This window comes from Carassius auratus, chromosome 41, assembly GCF_003368295.1.
Source record: "Carassius auratus strain Wakin chromosome 41, ASM336829v1, whole genome shotgun sequence".
Classification (NCBI taxonomy): Eukaryota; Metazoa; Chordata; class Actinopteri; order Cypriniformes; family Cyprinidae; genus Carassius; species Carassius auratus.
Window position 1 is genome coordinate 1,811,920 of NC_039283.1, and position 11,916 is coordinate 1,823,835.

Below are 11,916 nucleotides of genomic sequence, written 5' to 3' on the forward strand. Positions count from 1 at the left end.
TAATAATAATTATGAAAAACACAAACAGCAACAAAATTCAGTCACGCACACAAATCAAAAGAACTGTTTTGTCTGTGTGTGGGTAAAAAATAGAGCAGCTGTGATAAAGGAAAAAAAAAAGAAAGAAAAGAAAACACATACATACACACAGACTGTACGGCAGATGGCTTTATGAAATGAATAAATAAAATGGAGCATGGTTGATCAGATCTTCACTTGTCTCCAGTCTATTGACAGCTAACCTAACTAGGTCAGGGAAATCTCTCTCTCAGATAATTTCAGGAACATAGATTTTAATGGTCAGAAGAATGATGAATGAAGCTATGAAGCAAGAACATCTACCTGTGGATAATCACTTCTTGGCATTTCAGATGGTAAATGTTTGCATTTTTAATGGAGAAAGATGAAAATATTGAAATGAGAAGTCAGAAAGAGGTTGATCACTGGCCAAGGCCATTTACCTTGGATTTAAAGCACACACTAGACTAAACTGCACAGCTACACCTCTTTGAATGGAGTTGCCACGCACAAATCACACTTTTAGCACATTTTCAAGGGCACAACATGGAAACGGCCCGAGTGCATTAGAGGCCCTTAACCCCAGAGACTGACTGCCATCATGGCTTACTGTCCCCATTCTTGAGTGCCTTCTTTGTGATTCAGAGCATGCTAGATTTGCTCTCTATCTCTGCTTGATAGTGCTGGAGCTCTGAGCAGCTGCAGTGCTGCAGTAGACTAATCACAGGCAGGGTCAGCAGCAGGTCTTTACTCTCTGTGACTGCTGCAGTTTAAAAGCTTGTTCAGGCACACAGATGCTGTTTCCTGTACTTACACACATTCAAGAGCCACCACCTAAACAAACAAACACTCGATCCAGAGTCAACAGACACCCACTGCTGACTTTAAGATTTCAAAACACAACAATATTGACAGACAGTATGTTTATATATGTATGTATATATATATATATATATATATATATATATATATATATATATATATATATATATATATATATATATATACATACACACACACACACACACACACACACAGCTATAGTAAACCCATTTGTTTTTAAAATACACTAATGTTCAATTTTGTGGTTGGTAAGATTTTTAAATATGTTTGAAAGAAAACTCTTTTGTTTAATATAGCTACACTGATTGGATTAAAATGCAAAAACAGTAATATTTTTGAAATATTTTTATCGTTTAAAATAGTTGTTTTCATTTTAATGTATTTTAAAATGTAATTTATTCCTGTGATGACAAAGCTGAATATTCAGCAGCCATTACTCCACTCTTCAGAGTCACACGGTCCTTCAGAAATCATTCTAATAAGCTGTTGCCAAAAACTATTTCTCATTATTATCAATGTTGAAAACAGTTGTGATCCAAAAATTTGCTGGAAATTCTTTGATGAACAGGACATCCAAAATATCAAGATTTATATAATATTGATATCATTATAAATGTCTTCACTGTCACCTTTGATCAGTTTAATGCATCCTTGCTGAATAAAAGCATTAGATTCTTTATTGACCATAATATATATAAAAAATCTGTTTCTGAACTTTCAATACCCCAACCCAGTTTTCTCCTCTCACAGCTCCAGGTGAGTGAGAGATATTCTTGGTAGTGAAATACAGACCAGATTTAATTAACACTTTCATTCTTCAGCTAAAGATTTGATAATGACTCCCAGTGTACAGTTGGAAAGTGAGAGATGAGCTATCAAACGCAGAGGGAAACTATCACAGTAGGATAATCCTCTCAAATTAGATTTAGTCAAAACCCACGGATATGACATTTAAGTAATTAGGACACTCAATACAATAGCATGCATAAATGACATTTTCAGATAAATGAGTCTGACCCATAATAGCACTGAATACTGGAGGAAACAGGTTAAGAGGTATGAAGAGAAATGCAATCACGACTGCGATAAATCACATTGCTTTTGTTTGTTGTGCTAGAAATGTAAACTTGCTTCAGGCAACATCAGAAAATCTAAATCTCATGATATTTCTCTCTTATTATACATTAGCTAATAGCTCATAAACTAAGAGTTTTTTGCTCTTTGAAAATTCTGTGGTTTATTAGTTTTATTTATGACATTAAACACAATTTCAAAAGTAATCCCATTTAAAATCTCTAATGTTTGAGTCTCGGTGCATTTGGAATTGGAAAATTGAAGACAGCATGATGAAATAAGCTCAGCTAGCGGCCCTTAAAGAACAAACAGTGCAGCTGAACACAAGACGTTCTTCTAATGTTCTGCATATTGGGATTCCCAGAAAGAATGAAGAGGTCCTATGAGAAAAGGTACGAAACTTCGCAAAATGAAGATTTTACAGTGTGGTTTCCTTCAGAGACACACGCAAACACACAATCAAAGAGCAGAATCACCATAAGTGAATATGTGAATGTCTAATGAGATTGAGAGTAGTGAGAACAGATTCCCACTGGTGAGCTGGCAAAGTCTTCATAACCTGACAGAGAGATTTCTCAGTGAACATATGTCGCTCATTCACACACATGCATGCTCTCATGTTCATATACAAATATATATTATTTTATAACTATTTGGATAACACACAAAATATGCATTGTCTCAAACTATACTTAAGTGTTAAATTATGAGGCAAAATATAGATGGATTTAATGCACTAGTGCATCTATACCAAAAAAAATCCTAATAAAAATGTTTAATGTACAATTAAAAAAGTAAATAAATACAAAATAAAAACTTAAAAACTGAATATATATAAAAAATAAGAACTATATTTAAAAAATGTATATAAACTTAAATAGTATATCTCACTGACCACTTCACCAATTCTTCTGTTTCACAATGAAATTGTAAATATTGATATAGGAAGCCCATTAAATATTTGGAAACATTATTCAGTAGTCTCTTAACTTTGGTAGGGACATTTCTATACATTCATACCCAAGCCTAAACTGGGTAAAATGTGAGATACAACGGTGTGAAAACTGAAAGAAAACAGCAAAGGCATGCGTGAAAAAGGCACAAATGCAACGAAGAATCCACTGATATGGTCCCCGAAAACAATTGGCAGACATTATTAGCTAAAACATTATTTAATTTAAACACTTAATTAGAAATTTTATGAATCCAACACATCTTAAACCCATTTAAAAACAAACCCACCTCCAACCACTGGCCATGGGACTGCATTTTGATGACCACGCAGGGATCCGGCTTGGAGAGGGCATCCCTGTCTGAGATGCCTTTGCAGGCGACCCGCAGCTCTACTTTGGTCAGACAGGGGCTGTTGAACAGACCCAGAGAATTGGCTGCAGACTCATAGATGTCGCTCATGTTTCAGGAGATACTTGTGCTGAAAGGGGAAAAAAACAGTAGCTTTATTATATTTTTCATTTAAATGTCAATGTAAAGTGATTTATTATATTTAACAATTTTAAAACATCACAGATATACAAGAATATGTCCAATTGACAGCTGTGGACTGTAAACCAGTGGTATTCAATATGTTACATTTTTAATTCAATTAAAGTTGATTGACAGTTTTAATGTTTCTGTATTTTTGTATCACAAATGCAGTAGCATAAAATAACAAGCAGTTGAAGTCAGATAATGTCTTTGCTTTTTTCTGTTTAAAGACTGCAAATAAGTCTGATTTCGATGCACGAAAATGCATATTTCAAAATATCTGGTAAAGAAAATAAATGTGTGATTTGCTACATAACGGCCCATCATTTTTCACTGTGAATGTATTAAGCCTGTGTGTTTATAATGAGATATGTGGGAATCCTATAGAGACAGTAATTTATTGAGCTGATGTGTGGGAAAATTTCTAATCAGAATCCCCCAGCACCCCAGTCAGCTATAATATAGAGCAAATGAGCTGCGCTAACTGAAATTACACAGCGTATGTGGAGAGAGAGGGAAAAGGAGGGAGAATTCTGAGCTGACGGATGGATATTAAGTGATGGATGGATGTCTTAATATACAGAAAGAAATCCCCAGATTTGCAATAGTAGTAATTATGCTTGCCTTAGCAAACAAAAACTCTAGAAAACAAATCTTTACATTGTTATGTTGCTTTAGTTACTGTCAGAGCTTTCAAATATAATAAAATATTACGAAATTGTGGCTCCAATTCACACAGACCAGTATTCCAGCCAAAAGCAGACCATGAGCGAAGATCTGACCTATGAGAGAACAACTCAATGAAAGGATTATTCTCAGCCAATGCAAGTCATCCATCACTGCCACTGTATCGCACTGATAGCTGACAGCCTCATACATTATCGGTCAGCAGCGATAATACGGAGGTGAGCGGCTCTCTCCCTGTGTGTGTGCAAACTTCTCAACATCAACGACAAACTACGTCATCAGTCTTTCATCCTCTGGAGTGTTTTCTCAGCCAGTTTCCCCTCTATTTCTGTCTCGCTTAATGACTCTCACTGAGCCTCTTTATATAGACATGCACAATATCTGCAGCAGAAATATAATCGCTCAAGAAATCTTCAGTGCTAAATTACACCCACTGATAACTCTTGAACTGTAAATAACACTTATAATGGGATGCAGTTTCATAATGCAAATTGTGGTTATTGTAAATAAGGTAATGAAGTGTTTATTAAATTCATATTAATATTACAAAATGTTAAAGTGCACTTTTAATATTGTGTACTTCAATATACAGTATACATTTACTTATTTATTTTTTATTTTCAATCACCCATCTTCGTCCCACATATCAGCCATACAATGAAAAAAGGCATATAAATGCATGTAAAAAAGTATTTTTTCATTTATGCAAGACCAGGGTTGTGCAGGTGTTGAAAAATACAATTTAGCTTGAATATAACATAAAAAACATGTCCAGGTCACATTTCCTTCCCAAAACCAAAGAGAAAAAGTAAGAAATGCTATTTTGCATAATGAAATTGATTTTTAAACCATTAGGATTTTTTTGCATTTCTCATTCATTCTCATTATCATTATATATCCAGGTATTCACTTTTCTGGTGATTCTCTTTGTGATGTGAAATATGATTCAAGCGCACTTAACTCAAATGACTCAAGTTCAAATAAAATTTTCTGCATTTTACCCATTAACTATGCCCTGTTAAATACTGTTTCATTTAAAAATACCACGCATCAGGGAACTTAATTTAAAATGTCTATGTATCATGGATAAATATGAAAGGAACACCGAGACTAACTCAAAGTCTAATACAGGCATTATCTGAGCTAGACAAGTGAGAAAGAACTTGGTATCCCTAATGGCTGCTGGGACATGCTGGGAAAACAGGTAGTGCTGAAGCCCTCTCTCTGTATTCAGTAAAGTGTCAGTCTCAAGAGAACAACCACACAATGGAGCTGATGGGGTGACAGGTAAGCAGCGCTCCTCTGACAGGCTCCAGCAGTATGTGCAGTCTCCACCACTGGTGATGAGACTGAATGAGAATTTGAGGAACTACCTGTGACAACAGCTGTAATCATGAGGTATTCTGTCCCCAGATCTGATCATCTTCATCTAATAGCACTCTGCTTTCTTCAACATTTCTTTACAGTATCCTGCTTGTTAAAGCAACGGAAGTCAAAATGTTTCTGGGCTGAGAAACAAGGCAGATTTTTGAACACCACTTTTTGGAATCCACAGAGAAATCTCTTAATTTTTGCCACACAATCTCAGAGATATTAATTTGCTTTAGCAGAACTATGGGACTGTGATTACCTCCATCATGGCTCAGATCCACCTGTTTGGCCACATAAAACCCACCAACACACAAAATCCTCAGTGTTTAGAAATTCTGGTATTTTTATGGTGAAGAATAAATTAATTCCTTAAAAAATTAGCATAATCATATTAATTAAACTAAGAGATCCAAATTAACCAGTACTCAAAATGGACGTGTCATGTAAAAATTAAGCTTCCGTAATTATTCACTCAACCTCGTGTTGTTCCAAACCTGTAAGCTGTGATTTTTTTCCATAGAAAACATACAAAAAAAGTAGTTGAAAAAAGTCCACCAACATACTTGTTTAGTTTTGGACTGTTCAGGCTAGTAAACAATGTTTTGTCTGTGCATATTTCTCTTCTATTCAGGCAACTTATTCACTGAAGGAAGCAATATCATGGATAAAGGACTCAAGTTTGAATTAAAAAACTCTTAAAGATGGATGTTATTGCAAACCTGCAGCTTTTCACTTCACAAGACATTAACTGATAGAGACTCACATTCTGATGGCACCCATTCACTGAAGAGGATACATTGGTGAGCGAGTGATGTAATCCTAAATTTCTCCAAATCTGTTAAGAGTGAGTAAAAATAAAAAATTTGGGTGAACTACTCCTTTAAGAAATTTGGCACACAAGTCATACAGACTGTGTATGATTTATTTTTTTATCTTGACAGCCTGAGTTTACAAAGAACTCTCATTCTATTATCAATGTTTTGACTCTTTAAAAATTAATTTTTGTGTGTTCCACAGAAAAACTTGTGCATTTGAGTTTGTTCCAATATTACGTAGTAAATAAAGACTCCATGGAATTTAGCAGATGCTCTTATCCAGAGTGAGTTCAAAAAGAGCTTCGGTTTTCATTTGTAAACTGCTTAGGTAAACAGATGGCAAGCGTGCACTTCTGAATGGTTATCTGCAAGCTGTGACAGATTTCTCCCTTGACAAGTATTGTACAAGCAATTACCTGGCAGCAACACATTATGTAGGCTTATCATACAGTAAAAATATCAAGTGACAAATAAACAAAAAAAATACTGCATAAAGGGCTATCTTGGCATCAGCTATTTTGATGAGCTGATTTGTGTTACGCTGTTCACTTTGACAGGTAAAGTCTACAACCTTTCCTATTTTGCTGTCACGCAATATAACAGGTGTTTCCTGAGATGCAGTCACAATACTGGTACATCAGCAGAAATGCTTCACTATTGCTTCAAGATCATAAACAAATGGCAGTTCCCTGCTGAACCCTTCTCTCGTACCCTCATATCATACAGAGAGTATTCACAGGGGAGCTGTCAACATGGATACATACCATCTCTGCAAGACTAAAAGTTTCTTCCTTTTACAACAGAGTGCATTATAACCGTAATATAATCAAAACACATAGCTCTCAACACTTTTGACAGCTCTGTAATTCAAGATCCAATGTTTGTTTGTTTAACATCATTCACTAGCCTTAAATTAGGAAAATCAACATAATCACAGCTTATACAATTTGTTCAGCTTTAAAGATGCAAATATGCTGATTTGCTGCTCAAGAAACATTTATTATTATTATCAATGTTGATAACAGTTGTGCTGTTTAATATTTGTGTGGAAGCCATACTTTTTTCAGGATTCTTTGATGAATGTAAAGTTCAAAGGAACTGCACTTATTTGAAATAGAATATTTTTGTAAAAATGTACACATCTTACTGTCATTTCTGATTAATTTAATGCATCTTTGCTCAGTAAAAGTACTATTTCCTTTCATAAAATCCTTATTTAATCTAAAATAAAATTACTTACCCAAACGTTTGAATGGTAAAATAAACAATCCTATAGTGAAGCAACTTTTGTAACAGAAAGGGCTTGAAAAAAAAAAAATTACAAATGACAATCATATAGGACTTATAATAAAATAACTAATTTGCACTCTTTGTATGGCAGAATTACAGAGAAAATCATATTTAGCTAAATAAAAAAATAGGTCTAGGAAGTAGCTGCATTAAATAGTATAAAAAAATGTATCCCACCTATAATAAATTTAAATATAACAATAAATTGAATTTAATTCAATATCCAAAGAGCCTTTGTAACTAAATGTCTCTGAAATTATGCCAACATAAAAGTGAAGCTGTTAAAAACACTTTGTGCAAAATACACTATATATGCATACCAATGAATATTAATGAGATCATGTCAGTAGGTATTATATCAAATCCAGCAGCACACAACATGACAGCTGACACAGTTTTGAATGTTGTGGTGATCTGTTCTGGCTAATAGATTCGGGAAAGAGCAATAAAGTTATTCTGCCTGTTCAAATCATAAAGATTGAAGAGCTGTGTGTGCAATAGTCCACTATAGATTACTAAGATCCCTTATGTGGACTCTATTCCCGTCCTGTTAAGTTTCTTAATGCTGTGAGCACTGGGTTTAAAAACAGCGTAAAGCATTCTGTTTGAACCCTTCATAATGGTCTCAATGTAAAAATCAACAGCACTGTTGATAAATGAACCTGTATGTGTAAGGTGAAGCTGACTCTGTTTGTTCCCAGCAGGAACACGCTCTGGGTACTTAATTATTTCTACAGAGGCAGAGGCCACGAGTCGTCTCCAGAGACCGGTGGCTTTGATTATTCTTATATTAGAGACAGAAAATGTGGCTTGTTGGAGTTTATAGGATTTTGTTAAGAAGCAATATAAATAATACATGCAAATCATGCCATGTTTGCCAGATGTGGAAAAAAACAACAACGTGATTTCTTAGAATTCAAGACTACACAGTTAATCTTGATTTAGTCGCTGATTTAAGGGGGTGGTTATACGATTATTTTACTTCAAAACAGCTTTTCCAACAAAGCAGAAAAATACAAAAATAAACAAGTGCTAATGAAATCACACACAAGGCATGTTTAATATTACCTTGAAAAGCACAGCCCCAACAAGTGCATATTCACTGCTGTTAAAATCTCTAGTCCCGATGTTGTGCGGATTATCTGGTAATGTGAGGCGTTCACCGATCGAATCCCGCACCTCCCGATCTGCTCGCACACAAAACGTGGCAGCCCCGATTATTATCAAACATGTTTGATATTTAGGATTTAAATCGGGATGATGATGGCTATATGATTACATCATGACTTTGACAGCCAAAAAAGCGCATCACAACTGTAAAGAGAAATAGAAACACTGGTGTGAAATCGCTTTCTGTTTCAGTTTTGAATGCACCGGTTGAGTGCACAAAGCTAGCAGGCTAAAAAAAAAAAAAAAAAAAATCTGTGGCGATCTGCTGCGTGAGATCACGTGAGGCGCTCCCTCTGTCATGATAATCTTAATGACATCTTGCAGTGTGTGATGTGCCAGGATGTTCAAATCGTGTAGTGTGTGCATGTTTAATATTTGAGGGAAGATAATCTGCAAAGATTCTCCTTATGTGTTTGTTGCAACCAGATTTCGTAATCAGTTATGATTTTAAAACTCCTGTAGTGTGAACCAGGCATAAAAGCCACTAATGTGACATAAAAGACTGTCTTCTAAACTTCAGTGACGTTTGATTAGGTTTAAGTACACTCTAATGAGGACTTCATGTCAACACATTATTAAGTATCAAGCATTCAGCATCATTTCACTTATGCTAAAAACAAACAGAAGTGCCACGTCAGATGCAACCTGAGAAACTCACTGCCGTGTTACACACATTTTTCTCTCACATCTCAGCAGGTAATTTCCTCTCCTTACAGCCAGTGTGCCTAATTTGACAAACACCAGTAATGGCTCTCAACAGAGAATGAATGATGCAGTTGAATGGAATCTCACCAGAGTCTTGCATCCTGCCATCTCAGCTCATTCAGCCCTATTTCCAGTCATTTACAACAAACCAATTATTCACTTGGATGTGATCATCCCATCAGCCTGCTCGATTACATGAGGATGGGAACAAGACTGCAGGCAGCTATTGAAAAATTATTCTTTAGGAAGTTGGCTAATTGGTTGGGACATATCACATTCTGTAAATGGAGAAGCATTAAATGCTTGCGACAACAAGGCACCCATGAAACGTTAAGTAATGACCTCATGAAAAGATGGAATCCTGAACAGATCAGCCCTGGTTCACAACTAAATACCACTTTCAGGGATGAAACGTGCTCTCATACATGATTTCAAATATATATCAGATAAAGGATTTTTAAAATAGGAATGATATGAAGGAAAACTGAAACCCAAAGAAACACCTGAATGTTATAGGAGACACAAACTTCACAAACACTGTACAATCAGGATTTCTAGGAATGTTTTTGGAAAGAACAACTAAGACACTTCAAAACTTTTCACAACCGCTTGTGTTTGTGCATGTGACAATATACTAAAATGCTACAGTAAAAACTGTTACCTGGTTAATGTTTGAGGTTGGTAAGACTCTTTAAAGTTTTTGAATGAAGTCCATTAGGTGCAACAAGACCCCAAACAAGACCTAAAAAGGCATGTGAAGTTGATATATATGTGATATATATATATTTGTAGAATAGGTCAATTTTTAAGTCATTACATGAGACTTTTCATCATACCACGTGTTACTACCAACACATTTAATTCAAAATGCTCACTGTATTTTTACAGTAAAGTTCTACCAGACGTGCAAATCAATGCTTCCAAATAATACTGTTAACGTTTGCTCTCTCTAGCTACCATACAAGAAATCTTGTGAACATAAAGTGGTTTTATTAGTAAAACAAAGTCTGTTTAGCGACATGTGCAAGTAAAATAAAAGGTCTCGTGCACATCCCTTGATTTAATTGTTCACCCCCATCTGGACACTGATGGAATCGGGTCTTCATATATAAAGGCTGATGTGTGCAAATAAAATATCTTGATAAATTTTAGGTAAAAATTTGAAACGAAAGTTAAAGAGAAGTTTCTTAGAACTTAGATTACATTTAAAAGTATATCCTACTATAAACATAGCCTATTTTTGATCAAAATAGACTTACTGTAATGTAAATATTTTTGTTTACTGGTTTTATAGTGTTCAGGTTTTGCATTTTAACAAATTAAATTATTAAATAATTAATTATGGACATTTTCGTAAATATTTGTCTCTTTAGCTTACAGTACAATATTTCATCCAAGCTTCAAATTAATTACTTATAACTTAAATTAAACAAAGAACATGCAAGAAGCCTATTACTATAAAGTTAAGCAAAGCACCAAACAACAACACCACACATAACATATTAACACCTTAATAAACAGACTGTCAGACATTAATGCTACTGAAACATCCTCTTTTACTTTAAAGTGATTAAAGTGATAATAAAAGCGCGCGCCTCTGTGAGGCACCTGCGCTCGCGAGCGCTACTGCAGTGAGAGATGTGAAAGCGTCTCACTCACCTTTAACGAACATAAAAAAGAATTCCAGGCAAATTTTTGCTTGGCTGCTGGTCATCAAACACAGAGCAGTGAGCAGACATACGCTCCACACAAGGAGTCGAGCTCCATCCTCAAGCCGTTGTGCTGATGAGAGAAAGTAAAGTACAGCGCGTGCACCTCGCGCGCCAGTCCCTCCCCTACACGCGCTACAGGATTCTTTCAGCGGTTACGCGGACTTTAAGGGGAGGTCCTACAGGTAAACTGACTCGATTTTGCTACTTCTCCTTAACTATAATTAAAACGTGACATATATAAACACAAAACAGGTATTTATAATAAATAACGGATGTATCTATTTAGATTTTAGATATGTAGATTAAGCATAATCTTATTAAATATCCCAGCTAAAAAATAAAAAAAAATGTAACCAGTCTAAACTGGTGTACTAGCCAGTGCGTGAATGGTTTAGCTGATTACCAAGCCTGCCTGACCAACTAAAACCTGCATTAAAATCAGATCACCAAATCAGCGTAGAATGTTTAAAATAAATGAATAAAATAAACCTGTACATAAAGGTGCATCTATTGAGCCTGTAATAATAAAATGGGCGAATCTGAAATGGTTCCTGCTGTCAGCTGGCTGGGGTTTTAGGACACTTTCAAGCTGACCAGCATGGCTCCATACGCTAATTTAGTCTGAAAAGAGTTCGTTATAAAACATTACTTCATAGGCAAAACGTCACGTAAACATGGCTGTAAAATCAAGCAAAAGGTCAAAATTGTTATCCAACCCAAACAATAATTTATGCCGGTCGCACCTT

The 11,916-nt window shown here is 35.3% G+C and overlaps 2 protein-coding genes across 2 annotated transcripts in view; one reads left to right on the top strand and one right to left on the bottom strand.

Annotated features, from left to right (window-relative positions):
• Positions 1 to 11,279, bottom strand: part of cpne4a (copine IVa) — a 46,863-nt gene extending 35,584 nt beyond the window's left edge. Inside the window, exons 1-2 of the mRNA XM_026228074.1 lie at positions 11,118 to 11,279; positions 3,178 to 3,367 (exon numbers count right to left, since the gene is read on the bottom strand). Coding sequence (XP_026083859.1) covers positions 3,178 to 3,348 — 171 coding nt within the window. The 5' untranslated portion in view covers positions 3,349 to 3,367; positions 11,118 to 11,279. The remainder of the gene's footprint in view (positions 1 to 3,177; positions 3,368 to 11,117) is intronic.
• The window catches only part of LOC113059477 (collagen alpha-6(VI) chain-like), a 1,020,620-nt gene that overhangs the window by 302,113 nt on the left and 706,591 nt on the right, over positions 1 to 11,916 (top strand).